Source organism: Nicotiana tabacum, chromosome 8 (assembly GCF_000715075.1).
Source record: "Nicotiana tabacum cultivar K326 chromosome 8, ASM71507v2, whole genome shotgun sequence".
Lineage (NCBI taxonomy): Eukaryota > Viridiplantae > Streptophyta > Magnoliopsida > Solanales > Solanaceae > Nicotiana > Nicotiana tabacum.
In genome coordinates, this window is record NC_134087.1 from 106,325,576 (window position 1) to 106,344,383 (window position 18,808).

The 18,808-nt window shown below is 34.4% G+C and overlaps 1 protein-coding gene across 2 annotated transcripts; it reads right to left on the minus strand.

The window, feature by feature from the left end:
• Window positions 1-828: 828 nt before the first annotated feature.
• Window positions 829-17,671, minus strand: LOC107815081 (uncharacterized). Of its 2 annotated transcripts, none has more exons than XM_075219531.1 (7): window positions 16,906-17,671; window positions 12,664-15,534; window positions 11,399-11,452; window positions 9,296-9,641; window positions 8,595-8,688; window positions 8,420-8,498; window positions 829-1,339 (listed from the first exon to the last, which is right to left on the minus strand). In XM_075219531.1, the coding sequence occupies exons 1-4, from the start codon at window positions 17,398-17,400 to the stop codon at window positions 9,387-9,389; spliced, it is 3,675 nt and encodes a 1,224-aa protein (XP_075075632.1). In that variant the 5' UTR covers window positions 17,401-17,671; the 3' UTR covers window positions 829-1,339; window positions 8,420-8,498; window positions 8,595-8,688; window positions 9,296-9,386. The 2 variants fall into 2 exon arrangements, with proteins under 2 accessions (XP_075075632.1, XP_075075633.1); XM_075219532.1 differs by having other exon boundaries at window positions 12,664-15,542; window positions 16,906-17,669.
• Window positions 17,672-18,808: the final 1,137 nt, after the last annotated feature.

Sequence of the window (18,808 nt, forward strand, 5' to 3'; positions counted from 1 at the left end):
CTCCTCGAAATAACTCTATTTCCATATTTTCTAAGGAGTTATCGAAGGAAAAATACATATAGTCCCAAAGAAGTGGACAAGTCATGCAAAATATAACATATAGATTTCCCATTTAGGGCCAATTCCACTCTGTCATTGAAATGTAGGGTTCAAATTTTCATTATTATCCTCCTCTCTTCTTCCTTCTCTTCCCACGACCCACCTAAAATTTCTTTTAAAACAGAGAAAAATTAATAAAAAAAATTATGGAAATCAGACCTTTATCGGGACAGGGCATACCCTACATGATCCAATATTAATGGAAAGTGGAATATGAGGGCAGCCTGGCTGATTACTATTGCTAGTAGTGACAGCCATACAAAATGGGAATGGGGGGAAGTGGCAGATAGCTATTGGTACCCATTTCTCACATGACATGTTTGGTTGAGTTAAACCACAACTTTGTACTGCGTAAACGCTTGCCCAACTCAATTTTTACGCCAAATTACAATTATTAAGTGATAAAATTAAGATCACATTGTATATTCTTAAACTAAAGATAAGGGAGAACAATGTACTGTAAAAGCACATGCCATTTATTCAATAAGTTGGTATAACGTTATACTGTAAAAGCACATACCATTTATTCATTAAGTTGGTATAACTTAAAAAACGCATTTTCCCTTTTCCCGCCTTTATGATGAGAACTTCAACGTACTATGCGTCCTGAGTGCACATATCCAAGTCAAAATTTACAGTGCAAACATCAATTCCAGTTGCACCATTATCACTTTGTAATGAATAATAATGAAATATAGAAAAGGTCTTCAATCTTCACACTTATGCGTGTTTGGAACTAAGACTCCCTTTTCATAAAAGTCGCAAAACGATTAGATTATACGTTATGCACGACTATAAGTTTCCAGCTCTTAGAGAGACTAACACAAATGAAAACTAGCTGTTAACATGCCTCTACATATTACAATCAGAAGGCATAACAGCATTGTTCAATTTATAATGTTATTAAATCACCCTGAGAACTAGCTCTACTAGCTGGTCACAATCTCTGAATCTTAATGCACAAGTGCAACACCTTCTAGTTGTTAATATTAGCTCCAGCAACTAATGCACCTCATACCACTGTTTTTTTTTCTCTTACAAACGCTTAAAACAGCGGTAGGGCTTCAAGGATACAAAGATCTCTATTTATTAGAGATCCATTCTTCAAAAAATTCCAAGAAGGGTTCTGCATATGGTGTACTCTTTCCCCTAGCTTACTATAGCTGAACCCAAAGCAAAATCCGAAGATCATTGGATGCCAACGTTGAATAGACACCGTACAAAGCTCCCGGTATTTCAACTGTAAAAGAAAGTTAATGGAAAACATTACTAATTACTACCGATTTCCTACTTAAATATATAGCATAGTGGATTTAACTTTAAAGTATGCACAGTAAAGAAAGAAAGCTTTTACGATGTCAAAGGCAAGTACAGAGTCAACTACAGTATCACATTCCCCACAAAGCTGAAAAAGCAAACCACAACAACCGGTACGATGATTAGCATCTTAGTTTAGTAGTTAACTTTAGAATTGTCTGAATTTACTTCACTGTCATTTATATGATTTACCCTATTAACAAAGGGTCATGCTAACATTAGTACATGACGGTAGTATGTTAGCATGATAATCTTTTTCTAATTTCCTAAAATGTCCCTAATAGCAAATTAGCAACACATGAACAAAATGGGTTTTCCGTCTTTTCTGATCCAGCTTTTTCCTCCCCCGCCCCACCTAGTGCCCGATAGAGAAGAAATCCAAGTTTGTTTCACTGTGAATTCTTTATGAATTTCCACACGTTTTCTTAATTAAACACCTTCTACTGTAAATTATGTTCTTAAGATGAACTCATCCCGTCATTAGCGTTTTCTAAGACACAAAAACGAAGTTGTAAGTGATGAATTAAGATCTTTTTGGTGGATAAGCCACGTTCATGGCTTCTTTCGTTTCTTTTTCCAGAAAATCCAAATAAGAGCATAGATAAGAACATAAACAATAATGTCGGGTGAGGGTGAAGATGACTCTGATTTAAAACTCAATTTGAGTTATAATTGATATGGGTGTAATTTGTTATTCCATGTCTCAATATATTTATTCTTTGGGAGTGGGATTCTGAAAACTTTAATGGTTGAGACCTGTTGAGAAAAGCAACAACTAGCAATGAAAAGAGCTTTGTTAAGTTGAATTTGGGAGTCGAAAAGAAAAGTAAGAATCTGAGAGAACGAAAAAGAAAGGAGGACAACTGGAAGAGAGAGGGAATGAGAATTGGACATTGAGTTTCGGTAAAATGACAAAAGAGCCCCTAACATTAACACATTGTTCATTTGTTATAAGGGACATTTTAAGAAATTAGAAAATGTGTAGTATGTTAGCAAGAACCATTAACAAATTAAGCTTCCATTGCTAACCAAGTGACAGCAACTATATTTTCTTTTGTAAGTTGCCACAATAGAGGTCCTTAATTTCTGACTGGTAGTGCCGGCACAGCTCCTGCAGAACATACCTACACAAGAAGAAACCTAAAATATTTCTTCATTTATGTAATGTTATCGGTTATTATCAATTTGTCCATTACTTGGAAAGTGAGTTCAGAGCTAAGTTGCTCTGACATGGCAGTTTAGGTGCCGCACCCGTGTCGTCATGACACTAGTAAGGGTGTGGGTATGGGATCTGTACCAGATCTGGTTAAACAATTTTGGGTACTTTGACCACGACAGATGGAAAAATTCAAGACGAGATACAATTTAATTTCCGAAATCAGAACCAAAACTAGGGTAAATTTTGAAGAAAATAGCATAATTTATCGAGAAAATCAATCTTTTACGTATCTACAACTTGAGAATAAAAAAGAAATCCGCACTTTACAAGCATTACTTAAGTCATCACAAAATTTCTCATAATTTAGAGATATTTTTATATTTTTGAATTATTTTTAGCCGAATCCCCGCACCTGTATCCGTAATAGGATCTGTATCCTCGAATTTAGAATTTACATCTCGAAGGATCCGACCTCTAGATCCGCACCCGTGTCCGAGCAACTTAGGTTCAGAGTGCATTTCTAATGCGCGGTTCCACACCTTGGAAGGTTTCTATTTTATGAGGGATTAAAGAAGATATCCAGAGACTAAAACTATGCGATACTTCAGAAAATGGAAGACTTGTAAACGTGCAGCGCAAAGCTGTAAAGAGGAATTTTCAGATAAACAAAGTTCCTAAGAGAATGCACCCGGCCAAATAAAGGGCCTTGTGGATGATTTTTGCTCTTAGATCGGGTCAGATTGCTCACTAGAAGTGCTGGGATCTGGTTAAGAATGATTAATGGAGGTATTTTGTTTACTTTTAAGCTTATTGAATTCTGTGTTGAAAAGACCACAGCTTCATTCCTATCGAGAAGAATGCACCCGATCTTTCTTAGACTGTAGACCTTGGCCTTATTTCTTGTTCTTTAAAGGGTTTGCCCATTTAATCCCAGAATCACAGTTGAGATGGATTTGCCCAAAGGACACTTACCAGAGTTGGCGTGAGTTTTGTAAATTGAATTCCTAGAAATAACACCAGTATTTAATTAAGCATTAATCATGTGCTGATTGGTTGTTATATTTAGTCACATTATTAATTATCCGGCATGTAAATTACAAAAAAAGTCCTTTATATTACTACTACATCCATCCCAATTTGTTCGACACCATTACTATTTAGGAGTCACGAATTTGTTTCATTGACCACAGCTTTCTAAAACATTTGCTCCCCTCATTCCAGTTTAAGTGACTCTACTTCCTTTTTAATATGTTCCAAAAATAATGACCTGTTTCTAAATTTGGAAATAATTAACTTAAACTTCCACATTTTACGCTTTTGTAACTACAAAAATATTATGACATGTTTAACCACAAGTTTCAAAAGCCTTATAGCCACACAGATATTATGACATATTTAAGACAACAAGTTTTAAAAGTCTTCCTTTCTGTCTTAAACTCCATGCCTAGTCACATAAATAGAAACGGAGGGAACATTAGATAACAATACATGGATTAGCTATACCTACGTGAGAGCATATAAATGAGAAAAATGTCCTTTATGCTACTCCATCCATCCAATTTGGTTGGCACCATATTTGGGACTCACAAACTTGTTATGACTACAATTTTGTTAACATTTATTAGATATTTTCAGCTATATAAGGTTGATCTGCATTACTTGTGTAAAATCTAAATATGTAAATGTTATTTCAAAAAGTTTAAGAAATTAATGTCTAAATACACATTATAAATTAGATGGGTTGACCCTAGAACTTTGAATACCGCTATGCTTTTCGTGATGGAAGAACTATTACTTATTTAGTAAACCATCTTTTACTTATTCTCTCTCATTTGTTTCTAAAATATAATTTTCATGCTTAAAAGATGAATGCAATGTTTATTTATCCCTTGCCTCCTTTTGATTATAAAAGGAGTGAAGTCGTCGTACTTGTAAATATTTCAATACCACATTGGTGCTTTGCAAATATACTTTTATCTTACTGCTCAGAAAATAATATTTTAGTATATTCATTTTAATTTCCCTCTCAATAGTATTCTTGATATGAGAACTAAAAATTGATAATTAATTGCAATACTATAATCATTATAATCACATGATACCAAAACTAAATGTTAATTGGCTAAAGTTTAACAAACCAAGGGTATTATTGGAAACAAATCTTTATCCAGTTTACAATCCAATACATGTTTGAACTATTACTGTATACTAGTATTAGTACCCGCGCGATGCGCGGACACAAATAGCAAATTATAATTTGAGTTATTGAAATTACCTTAAAATTTAAAACTTCCAGATAACATGTTTCTTTTTATTTTTATTTTTATTTTATATCTGTAACAATGCAACTCCTTGATTTAGTACTTGTATTTTATTTTGTGGTCAATATTAAATAATACTAAACATATCACGTTTGTTATATGTCTTGTTTGAGCATATTATTTAACAAAATTCTTACTACCTTTTTATGTTTCACCACAAATTCGAATAAGTTTTATCCTTCTACATTTCACCCAAAACAACTCTCTCTTTAATCTTTGCTTATAGTTATTACATTATCTATTACTTAATAATGTTATATTCATGTGATCTTTTATTAGCTTACCAATTGACTTGATATCTTGCTTATTACCCTTTTGATAAACATATATAAATACAAAAAAAAATATTCCTAAAATTTAATTTATTTTTGTACTTTTATCCTCTTACTTGGAACTCTTTTTTCATTTAACTCTTTCAATAATATATTTGAGTATTATTTAATTATTTAATATACATATACTTAATTAATTCCAAGTATAAATATTCTCACACTATCTCTATTTTCCTCTTTATACATCCTCTTCCTACTATGAATTTTTAATTAGTTTTTTTACATTAATATTTTACCAATAAACAAAATATATAATATCACATTTTATTTTAAGTTATAACTTTGAATTAGTTTAAAATATTAATAGATAAATTTTTTATTATTATATTTTAAATCTATTGAATTTTCTTGTAATTGTTTTTTGTATCACGTGTAATTAAATTTTCTTTCTCTTTTAAAGTTAGGATACAAATTAGACTTTAATTTTCGTTCATAAAATTACCCATATGAGATATTTATTTTGTAATTCCTTATTTTTAATTTGTTATCTAATTTTTAGTTTTTTATCTAGTAAAACTTTAATTTTGTAGTCCTATCCATAATTTGAGCGTTTTCACCATAATTTTAATCTAAATCTCAAGTTCAAATCGTCTTTCCCTTTTATTTCTAATATTAAATATTTTTAAATTTTTGATTATTGCTATTAAGTTACCTAATATATAGTATTTTATTTTCTTATGTGGCTTTCATTAACATGCGTCTTTATTTAATATCATAATCTATTTATATCCTTTAATATTATTATATAAATTGATGTATGATTTTTTAATCTTGAAATAAATATTTATTTTATTTAAAATTAATACTCAAAATTATTAAATTATTTAAATTTATTAATAATATTTTTAAGCATTATATATTTACTTTATTTTATTTTTTAAACTAATTCTTAGTATAAATAACCTTGCATTATCTCTAATTTATTAATATTTTGATTTTTTTAATTTTTTTAATCTATTAAACTTCAGTTATGTGGCCTTATCCACATCATGACCTTTTTTATCATACTTAAAAAAACTTTTTATATCAAATTTAAATAAATTTTATCCTTCTTTGTTCTTTATGATAGAAATTTTGATTTTTTCTCTGTTTGTTTCTTATTTTGCTATTGTATATTCAATACTAAATATTATTAACATTGTCATGTGCTTTTTATTAGTTTACTTGAATTTAATATCCACTTTTATCACATTCATTTTAATATAATACAAATAATAAATAAAAATTATTTCAATAGAAACTTTAACTCTATTGCTCATATTCTTAAATATGATTTTTCTTATCATATTAAAAAAAAAGTCCCATCTCAAATTCAAATATATCTTATTCTTCTATTTTATCCATTGGACCACATTTTCATAAATCATCTTATACTTTCAAACTTAACCTAGCAATACTCAATTCAAATATTAATCGTAAAAACTCTAATTGTTGCAACAATATTTTCACTATTATTTTAAGAAATATTTATTTGTCCGAATTGTCAACATTAATATAACCTCATTTTTCCTACCATAACTAAATTATACACAAAACTTAATTAAAGATACCTATAGTAATGTATATTGTTCACAAATAAGGTCAGATACAAAGCTTGTACTAAATAAAAAATTATTATTTCAACTTAAAATTAATGATGTAAGATACAAAATAAAAATTTAATTGATTTTTTCTCAAAAAAGGATACCTACCATAACTGAATTATACACAATTTTAATTAAAGATACCTATAGTAATGTATATTGCACCCAAATAAGGTTAGATACAAAGCTTGTACTAAATAAAGAATTATTATTTCATCTTAAAATTGATGTGTAAGATACAAAACGAAATTTTAATTGATTCTTTCTCAGAAAAGGATACCTACCATAACTGAATTATACATAAAATTTTAATTAAAGATACATACAGTAATGTATATTGTACCAAAATAAGGTCAGTTACAAAGCTTGATCAATTAATTAAAATTCGTCCCTACCATAATTATACAAAAAAATATTAACTAAATTATACTACTAATAGAGATTTGTATCATAATTAAAAAACAATTCTTATTGAACTACTACTTCCATTAATTATGTTTCCATTTATAATTCAAATTTTTAATGTTGTCTTAAAATTGCCAAGTGGCTTTTTTTTAGCTTGCCACTTGGCTTAACCTCATGATTCACTACTCTCCTTTTAATATAATATAGATAGATAATAATCTAAATCAGATTTATTTTTTAAAAGTTAAAGATTAAAAAATGTATATCTAAAATCAGTTAATTTATTTATAATAAAGAAATACATATTTTAAAAAAGTAAAGAAATCTGAAATTTGTGAAGGAGTTTTTATTTTTTTCAAATAATTTTGTAGCTCCTATATTTTTGGAGGGTTGTCCTAAAGTGCCAAATGGCATATTATGATGATGCCACTTGGCGTAATGAGAATGTTTTTTTCTTCTCCTTTTAATTATAGATAGATATCATAATGTTATTAGTTCAAATATAGCAAACTCTACCGGCTTGTATATGGCGGAGTGTTTGAAAGAAAGGAATTTAAGATGTTTTCAAAATAAGAAAGAGCCAATTAGCAAGATAAAAAGTTTAATATATTCTTTTGCTTTCATTTGGAGTACACAGGAATTTAGTGAAGACGCAGATAGAGCCACAAATTTTATTAGCTCTCTTCAGAATAAAGGGAATGTATTCTTATGCTTTTTGCTGTACATATTCAGCACAATCTTAGTGCTGCTTAAACAATAAAATTATACTTTTACCAATCAAAAAAAAGAAAACATCTACCCACAACTCATATGCTAACCTATAAGTTTGCACATCTGATCTCACAGATGCAGTTGGGTTGGGTAAATACATTATTTCTTTTTTCTGATAAGTAATGTCTTGTCCAACACTGTTACTTATTTAACCTAACTATATCTCAAGACAATGTGTTGAATTGTTGCATACGGACCATTTTGGGATAAACACAGCCAAACAATTTGGTACTTCCTAGCAGGAGTCTTCTTATCACAAGACTCCAGTTCAAAATACTTGATCCCATGATTTAAACACTTAACAAAAATCAATGCAACATCATAACCCTAACTAGCAATTCTCCAACTATAATTCGCAAGCTGACAATTATCCCTAGAATTTCATATTGCATTACTTTGATGCACAATTTTAAAGAATGAAGAGATGCATACCAAAAAGTTCCAAAGCGCCTGCCGCTGATGATGAACCAGCCATCACCAGGTCTGCCGAGTGATAGCATAATAAACCCACCTGAGCAAGAAAAAAGACAAGATATGGTGTCATATGAATTAGCTTCCACAGGTATTTCCATGATAAAGATAAGAGTAGTCAGCCGCAGTACATCACCTAAGTGGAGGAAACTTCCTCTTCTCTTCCCACGTACTTGGGCAATTGCATTTCCCAGCTATCACAACGAATAAATAACTTATCCTGCATGCATCTAACAACAAAAAGAAACAAAAGAAAATACTAAGTCTAGCATAGTTGCAAAGCTTTAAACAACTTCATGTAGGTAGTGTGTCTGGAAACGGAGGACCAGGATGGTTTCCATTAGCCAGTCCACTACGCCCCAATCAGAGTATGTATGGGGATTATGAGAGTATGGGCACGTACAAGGCAGGAATATGCATTTGAATCCTCACTTACATCCAACAAGAAATACTGACACATAAGTGTCACACAAAGAAGAAGATTCACAACCAAAATGAACATGTGAATATAACCTTCCGCGGTATTAGGGTTTTCAGTAAGATTTAAACCTTTTGTTTTTGTAGAACAAGTATGAAGTCTTTGTTATTATCCCTCTGGAGTGTAAGCCTTACAGAGATTTGAAAAATGTTAATCACATAAACCGGGGATGAAAGAGCTGAAACCCAGCATCATCGCAGCACCTTATAAGTTTTTAAAGAAAAAAGATGCTGCAAAAGATTTTTTTTTCCATCCTTGTCCTTCTATGACTGCAATCATTAAATGTCATCCTACAAAAGCAAAGCTGAAAGCCTGAAACAGGATTCTGATTTTAAGAACATGCTAGATCAAATGCTTACCTGACGGCAGAGAACTATGTCCAAGAAGTGCAGTTCAAAATGCTTAATAAAATTAACTCAGCACCAGCTAGATTAGAGTTCATCCATTTGACTATGTAAATAGTTCCTCATGATTGCTGTCCTTGGATACAAGCTGCAATGTTGTGCCTTTCGTTATCCAGGCAGTGAGTTGAGGCTGCTGTTCAAAAGGCATAAGAGGATGGAGGTTTCCATTTTCCAGCTGTACACCATAAACAAAAGGTAGTCGAAGTGACAGAAAACTCTCTGGGGGTAAAATTACTCGACATCCAAGACAGAACTGCAACTTCTTTTTACGGTCTGGCATAGATGGAGGGAGACATGACTCCTACAAAGTCAAAATAGAAAAGAAACTCAGCAATTGAGAGAATAATTGAAATGCTTATTTCCAAAGATGTACACCAAAAATGAAACAACATAACATCTAAAAAGATGCGTGAAGCTGTGACAACAAGCAGTCAAGCATCCCATTGAATAGGATCCAGTGAGCCAACAATGGCAACTACATTGAAATAAAAGAGGAGCTATAAACCTTTTTAGCCTTCTTGTAATCTTTATTTAGGTGAGTTGAAGATATAATAAAGTAATAAAAGTGCGTTGTCTCTAACAACTTAAGCTTTTAGATGAGGTGTCACACAATTCAACATAGTATCAGAGCAAGCGGAGGTCTTGCACTCAAGACCCACCACTACCTATTATCAGAAAAAATATCCACATATCTGGCCCATGAAAGAGAATCAAGCCCGCGCTTGAGGAGCATGTTAAAGATATAATTAATTAATAAGTTTAAGTTTAGATGAGGTGGTCAGATAATTCAACAATGAGATCCAGATCCTAGCATTGCTTATAAGCATCTCAACGACCTATTCCATCAGTGAAATAATCAGGAAGCTTACTCCACTGTTTGGCCAGCATAAAAGTAGAATGCAAAGCCTCTGCTTATTACACTGGCAAGTTCATTTTCTTGGAAAATCTGTTTTCCATTGTTCTATTAGTGTAATACATGTTTATTTTATCTGTAAAGTAATTCCAGTGTAAAGCAACATGTTTTCTAACGGAATAGCAGTTACAGATCCACAAAGAGGTCAGATGCTTTTTGATATAGAGCACAACAGAGGTCAGATGTTCTTTCACGGAATGCAGCATAAATTAATTTTTCACCTTTAATATTAGTATTAAGATTCGATGTCACCTAACAAATACTTCTCCTCTGCATTATCAATTTCCGCAACCCGACAATTGATCAATAAGCTACACTTCAATCCCATGTCAATAGGGGTCATTTTTATTGATCATTAACTTACTGTAATTGACTTGCAAAAATATTACTGTAAGAAATCATTTGGTTCACAGACTAGTTGTGCATGATTTAAAATGTACGGATTGTTATGCGGTTAATAATAATACATGAATCACTATACACAGATTGTGACACCAATCTTCAAGTTTTCGTCTAATGAAACTTCAAGTTAAACCATTACAAATTCTTACTATATAATACTATCATGATTTCTTTTATTTACTAAAACAACAACAACAACAACAACAATAACAACAATATACCCAGTAAAATTCCATTAGTGGGGTTTGGGGAGAGTAGAGTGTAGGCAGACCTTACCCCTACCCCAAAAGGGTAGAGAGGCTGTTTCCGGGAGACTCTCGGCTCAACAGAAGAGACAATAATATCAGAAAAGGAAACAAAAGAAAACAAAAGAAACAAAAGGAAACAAAAGAAAAGGCCTGTAACAACAAAAGATGCCAGAAAGATAATAACCGCAACATAAGAGACAACAAATAAGTGAAAGGACTTTTATTTACTAAAACAAGCCACCATTTTGGGTACTTTTTTCTATTTTGGGTGCTCTTACCCAGTATCACTAATACATATATTCTTATTCAACACTTCATCCAACATAAATACATACGTCAAGAAAATGGTACCAAACATTGTATGAGTATTGCACAGACTGGGAATCAAAGGTTAATTGAGTAATGCAAAATGCCGAGATCAAAAACAATCAGGGCTTCATATGATTAGGTGGACAAGGATAAGTTAATTCGATACCAAAAGTTCCTGTAAGTTACCTCAAACTGTATGACTGGGTTTGCTGCTAAAATGACTGGGAAGTGAGGTGTAACCTGCATGACAAAGAGCATACTCATTACAACTAGCAAACGAAGTGAATTTCTCATGTATATATGAACCAATATATGAACCAACAGGACATGAAACATACAGAAAATTTGCAGTTCAGTTTTAGAAGTGTAACCATCAAAATCATTTCTTTTTTAAAACTTTTAGAAATATGGGAAGGAACCATACAAATTGAAAAAAATGCAGAAGATGGACCAATTTCTAAGATCTGTTATTTACAAGTAACCTACTTCTTCAGTTACCAACAACAGTTTTGATGCACTAGCTAACATGTCACAGTCACACTCACTGTATTTCACATGAAATAGGTCCTTTAAACAGAGAATATTAAAAAATATCCAACAAGAAAACAGAAGAACAAGTAACTTGTAGCTGCAGTTCTCCCGTTTCCAACCTGTACATGATAATCCTCAAAAGAAAGGTCATTCTCTCCTGGCTTACCAGACTTAGGTTGAATAGAGAAGACCAAAAGATATCTAATATATCTATCTTTCTGTAGAACTTTATCATATGCAGCCCATTGGCCATGAATAAGACTGCTGATATGTCCATGAAATTGGTGAAAATGAGTAGCTTTTACAAAACAGGGTAAGTACCTACGCCTGAGATGTAACGAAATGTAAATTTCAAGAGCTTCCTCATTAGAGGTTACAAGATACAATTACTCGCAAAAAACCTATTCATGTGCATAAGAATTTTTCAGAATGACTTTGATAGAGAGGTTCAATAGTTTTGCTTTTCTCGTGCTCCTGCATGATCTTACTACTTGGCAGTTTTTTTATATGATTCTGAGTTTTATAATTAACTGGTAGCATCATTGCTCTTTTTTACCAAGCTCTGCAATAAATAAAGGTTAGGAAAACTTTTTGTTACATTTAAGTTGGTTTGAACATGGAGACACAATAAAGGAGATCAATTCATATAGCGTGATAGACATGATCATTTAGCACTTAGCTGACATCTTAAAGCATATGTTTACATTGTGAGGTGTCTTAACAGAGAATCCACTCATAATTGGTTTAGGTACAAAAAAACATGAAACAATATCACCTAAGCCTGTTCATTTGATTAATAGAAACAATGAATCAGATAAGCACTTGAAATGAAATCACATAAAGAGGGATACTTCTTTAGGAGGCCATAAAGATTCAGGAAAATTGAGGAAAATAACCAATATCAGAAGTAAGACTCCCACCAGAAAGATCCTCTGGAGCTGCGAAATGGTTCCTGCAAATCTCACATCTGCTTGATCATTCTTAATCTTCAATTCCATACAATGTGGGCAGTTCATGTATATGGGCAAACTTCTATCTAACAAGGAGGTAGCATAGCCAGAGTCATCGAGATTTAGAGATTGAAAACCAGTTGCAAGATCTTCCCCTGATGCAGCATGTACTGGATGCCTGGAAAGTTGAGCTGGCCCTTCTATATTTGAATATCCGTCATCCAACCCCTCATTTGACTTTTCCAGATTCCGAACCTTCCTAGAGGAAGTAGGAATGATTCCATTTGCCAGGCGGCGGCCTTTGCCATGGCCACCATTCTTACCCCCTCTAGAGGGACCTACCCCCTTATGATCGATATTTTCCAAAGATGAAGAGACGACAGATTCTACAGGCAACACATAAGGAGAACCAAGATTGTTGAGATGGTCCGCAGTTAATATAAAGCGGTGCCCACGGGGGCACTCATGCTCAAATCCAATGTAAACGGTTGCGTGCTTAGAAGAGGTAATTGGTCTGATCTTCTCAATTCTATTGATCTTCATTGAATCCAAATGAGTACCTATCTGGAAAATTTGATTACCTTTAGTAACATCGTTAGAAACAGTAATACTATCATTCTTAACTTCATGAATATCAGGAATTAAAACTTTTTCCGATACTGGTTCATCACTAATCTCATTAACCTTCTCTCTTTCCCCATCTCTCGCACTTTTTTGCTTAGTACTCCTATCTGGATTTGACATAATTAGTTTATTTGATTGTAGGGGAGGAAATCCTGAATTTGCAGCAGTTGAACCAGCTACCACCTCAGAAAAAGCTTTTCTCATATTAAAGTTGGAAACTCCTTTACCAAAATTATTTACTTTATCATCTATTTTGACATTTCCTGCAGAGGACTTCTTTTGGATTTGATATCCGTTTTGTACACTCAAAGCACCAGCATTCTCTATGCCTGCATCTTTGTTAGGCCCATCCCTGGCATTGCTATTAAACGTATTCATATTTGCTTGCTGTGAATTGCTTGATAGTAGCCCATTCTCACGTTTTGGCTTCTCAAGAAGGATGGTCCACCTTAGAAGAAATTTCTGGGTAGAACTGAAGCCACTCTGTATCAAACCTTTAGATGGCTGGTAGTATCTTGCATTCCCAACTCGAATTAAACTCCAAGACAGGGGCTGAATGGGCCCACCTGTATCACTTCCTGGGGGTAACTGAATTGTGGGAAGAAGCTTGTCACAATCCATCGAACGATTGAAAATAACATTAGCTGTTTCAAAATCAAAAGGATCTGGCCGCAGGAGTCTTGAACGACCACATGCACATGCATGGAAGAAGACATACCCACTAGAATGTGGCTTAATGTCATCACTTGAACATAAACCGCCAGTTTCTACATCATGCCTTTGGTGCATGCATGGTTTTCCCGTGAGACTAACAGCATCACATAGTTGCCTGCCAGAAGTCCAGATGGATGTGCACTCATCTTCCAGTTTCTGCAAGTAAAACCGTACAGCAGGTCCCTTTACCATTGAATTGAAGGCATGCAGAGCCCTCTCCAAATGGGCATTATGTTGGGAAGTTGGGTAGCACGGAGGCAACTCATTTAGATATGTCGCCTTAGCTACTGGAAGGGCCTTTTGGCACCATAAAGTAGAAAACCTAGTATTTACCCCTCTACCACTCTCCAAATAAGACATTGCAATCTCAAGTGGATCTGAAACTTTTGAGGCATTTCCTTCAACAGGTGGTGAAACGGAATTTCTTTGTTGCAGCTTTCTCTTACTAATTTCAGTCTCATCCACAATGGCATGTTTTGCTGAAAGGATTGCTTGCAGAATAAGCTGACTAGAAGATAACCATTTCTCCAAATGTGGAAGTTCAGGAGAAGTAAATGTCTTTCCGGAAGCAGCAGAAGCAGCTGCTGCTGCAGCAGCAACAGCAACCATGCCAACACCAGAAGCTGGACCACTGTTGGTATTGGAAACCACACCCCCTCTTCCTCTTAATATGTCAGCCTGCCTGCAGATGAACTCCTTGACGGAAAGTATGTCTTCTCTATTTGCACTCTGGCTATGACTTTCAAGCAGAAGAGAATCTGAGGTTGCTTTCCCGTTCAGAACATCTTCCACAAGACCAGTGGCAAATTCAAGGGATTCACCTCTCTTATTAGATGTTATATCTAAAAGTGCAACAGCCTTTGATGCATCAAAGGAAAACAGAGGTGCAGAATTTGACACACCCCCACTTCTTGAACCCGTATGACCAGTTTCAGAACCAGACAGTGTCCGGCATTTTTTAATGGAGAAACGAATCTGTGCCTCCAGAGAAGACTGCAATTTCTTCCTGAACCCACCTTCAGATTTACTCACAGGACGTGCAAGCACAACCACAGAACCAGAACCTTTTGGAGCCAAGCTTGGCCGAGCCGAGGTACCAGCACTAGATGATTGATTCGCTGAGGAAATATCAGCTGGCTCCTCAACACTTGAACTACGACAATCATCAGCAAAATCGTCAAGAAAAGCAAAAAGCGTAACTGGAGAACATTGCCCGGGTAATAAAGAGGTATATGAACCTAAACCTGACATCAGAGTAATTGCTGAATTATTTCGGTTGAAAATGCCACGGCTTTTGATAGGAGAAGGATTGCTAGATGATCTTCCAGATGCACCTCTACGTGATGGAGATGCAAAAGGTGAGCCAGATCCAGAGGGTGACAGAGATTGTGACTTCACAAATGGAGTCATTGCTTGTTTAGCTGCTTGCAAGACGCGAAGTCTCTTCAGTGCCTGGGTGTCAAAGCGTGACCCGTCTTGAATAAAAACTACAACATGACAAACCTGCATAGCTAAGCATGGTTGAGTAGCACTCTATGATTAACAAGGTCAAGTATGAAATAAGAAACAGAAGCTTATATGGTTCACTCCACCTCCCAAACCCCTACCCAGGAGCCCAAAAGTGACCCTCCCTCCCACTTTGCTACCTGACTAAAATCCCCAGCCCTAAGGTTGGAGGTGGAGGATCTTTACTAGTAGATCCCTTCCTTGACACATAAGAATATGATTAGCACTACTAATAAACAAAATCTGGAAAAGACCTTTAGGCACATGGTAAGAAGAAGAACTGGACTGTAAGTCTCAAACTCAATTCTCACCCTTCAGTAAAGAAGATGGCAACTCAAACTGAACACTAAGCAACAATCAGTACATGCTCATTGAGGCATGAGAAAGAAAAAAATCGTTTGAAATGATACAAAACTCTTCTACACACACTTTTTCCATACAACTGTGAAACAAAAACTTTGCCAATAACAAGAAGCAAGCTTTCCTGAGTAAAACAAATAAAAATCAGATAACTCAATTGGTTTAATGAAATAAACATTTATGACTAACCTAAACTACATCAATCCAATACCTCTACTTTTCCACTAGCTACATCAAAAACACTGTGCTCAATCGCTTCCTGCAATGAACAAACAGCCTCATCCTGTGCCTACTTTTTTAATCGCTTCTTCTTTTCCAAATAAATGAAACAGGTCCATATGTAAGGGAATAGGTATTGATGATTTTTTATTTTGATAACCGTGGTGTCCAGGCCAGCTTGCGCGCAACTCGACTAATTCCATGGGATACCTACTATGAGCCCGTTTGGATGGGCTTATTTTAAGTGACTTTTAAGCATAAGCCATAAGTTAGGAATTCTAGCTTTTGGCTTTTGGCTTATTTTTGTCATTTTAGCTTAAAAACAAGTGCTTAAAAGCACTTTTTTGCTTTATTTAAATACTACAAAATGGCTTAAAAGCTATCTTGGCTGAAAAGCACTTAAAATAAGCCAATCCAAACGGGCTAATACCCCACCAACAAAAGGTGCCAGGTAACTTTGTCCACTAAGGTTTGGACAAATGGGAAGAAATCATCTAGCGTTTTCGCGTTCGTTGGAATTTGGTATTGATGATTTCTTCACCCGACCTCAGCTAATTTGAGAAAGATAACAATGAAACTTTTGCAGAACTCATTACAACAGCAATGTGTGTCCATGTTTCTAATTCCTGTTTTCTACTTATACATATTTCGAAAGCTTCATTAATCTCTATTCTCTAATGTACAGCCAAGAAACAAATCTAAGATAACAAGGAATAAAGAAATCACTTTGACCACAGAAATCTCGTGTACTGATCAATATATCAGAAAAAAAAAAGAAAAAGAACTTACAGAGAACATAAAGAGCATAGCTTGGAGATCACCAAATTCGCGGTCTTCCAAAATTGAATCAAATCCCAATTTAGACTCCAAATTTTTGTCTTCCATCATCACAGGGCATCGAGTTGAAGAGAATTGCAAGTACAAAATCCTCTTTTCCTCATCATGATAATAGCTTATGTTCCTGCACTCAAACCAACTCTTCATGTACTCAGTAACAGCAAAATCCGGTTTTTCAACAAAAATCGGCCTATCTAAACCCCCCGAGCCAAACACATTAGAGTCGATAATCCGGTTCATCAAATAAGCCACGTCATCATGGCGTTTTCCGATAAAGCCAACCACGACGACGCCATTTTGAGGGGTGAGTGGAGCGGAGGAGGTGGGTGGTACGTCTGATGGAGGTGGGTGGGGAGGAGGGGGTGGAGCTTGGGGGTGGGTAGGTGGAATTGGAGGTCGAATTAGGACCCGCATGGATTGAGGATTTGGTAATTTTGAGGAGTCCATTGAAACTGACAGCGGGAAGAATCACGTGTGTAATTGGTGTATAACTCTAACAGTATCGTCCATTATAATGAAGCAGAAACAGCTCTACGTGGCGGTCGGCAGTCGGCGGCGGCGCGTGAGAATATCTGTTGAAAATTTGCCGTCAAATCCATGACGTTGAAACGTAGAAGACGAGACAGTACGATACGATGGGAAGCTAGTCAGAGCTTGAATTATTGGACTGGGCTAAGGGTTAAGGCTAACAATGGCTACACAATTCGTAGTCCAACAAGGGAAGCCTTATGTCCAAAAGCTTTTTGGGTAGCCCGATAAGAGTGCGAGTAGTAGGTAAAAATTGCAAAGCTCCCCTATTTGGTCGCCCCATTTAACTTATACCCATTTGTTAAAAAAAATAATTTAATTTGTACTCACTTTTTAAATAATTTGAATCCTTTTCTCCTCCTCCTTCTCCTCTTCTTCTTCTTCTTCTTTCTTCTACTGTTGTTGGTGTTGTTATGAAACTTCAGTTCATGAGATGATTGCCATAAATATGTTTATCAAATTATTTAAAAACAAATTATAAATAATTACATAAGTTAGTAGACAATAATTTGTGAATATTTTCATGTACGTAAGTTAGTAGACAACGATAATTCTATTCTTTTCACGTTTATTATTTCCAAAATTTATGATTTAGATACTATTTGCAATCTGATTATTTATCTAGTATGTTAGAAAGCTTTTTCAAAAACTACAACTTATATAGTGTTAAAGTTTTTACAAATGAACTAAATAACTTTAGCATCTTTTACTGAAATTTTTGAAAAAGCTTTATGACAAAACTAATGAATCCAGGACAAAAAAAACTTCAGCTTTTAGTGCTGAAGTTTTTACAAATGAACTAAATAACTTCAGCATCTTCTGCTGAACTTTTTGAAAAAGCTTATTCAGGACAAAAAATCTTCAGCTTATTTAGTGCTGAAGTTTTTATAAATGAACCAAATAATTTCAGCATCTTCTGCTGAAGTTTTTGAAAAAACTTAATGACAAAACTAATGAATCCAGGACAAAAAAAAACTTCAGCTTATTTAGTGCAATTACAAACAAAAACTTCAGCAAATAGAGAACAAAACTTCAGCTACTATGCTTAAGTTCAGCAATTGCAAACAAAAATTTTAGTAAATAGAGAACAAAACTTCAGTTAATATGCTTAAGTTCAGCAATTGCAAACAAAAACTTCAGCTCACCTGGTTCAGTACACTTGCTACTTCAGGCCCGTCTACTAGAATGCTGAAGTTTTGCGTGATTGCCTTTGCTACTTCAGCCCCGTATGCTGAAGTTACGCGAAAAAGTGGGTACGCTTTCAATTTTTTTTGTAAAGCGGTCACAAGTTAAAACGTGACCCAAAAAGCGGGTATAGATGCAAATG

What these genes read in the sequence shown, in the direction of transcription:
- LOC107815081 (XM_075219531.1), bottom strand. Translation starts at nt 17,400, where the DNA reads ATGGACTCCTCAAAATTACCAAATCCTCAATCCATGCGGGTCCTAATT. An exon ending in CTATGCTCTTTATGTTCTCT is followed by an intron (nt 15,535 to 16,905) that starts GTAAGTTCTTTT and finishes TTAGCTATGCAG; the next exon opens with GTTTGTCATGTTGTAGTTTT. An exon ending in AGCTCCAGAGGATCTTTCTG is followed by an intron (nt 11,453 to 12,663) that starts GTGGGAGTCTTA and finishes TTTGTCATGCAG; the next exon opens with GTTACACCTCACTTCCCAGT.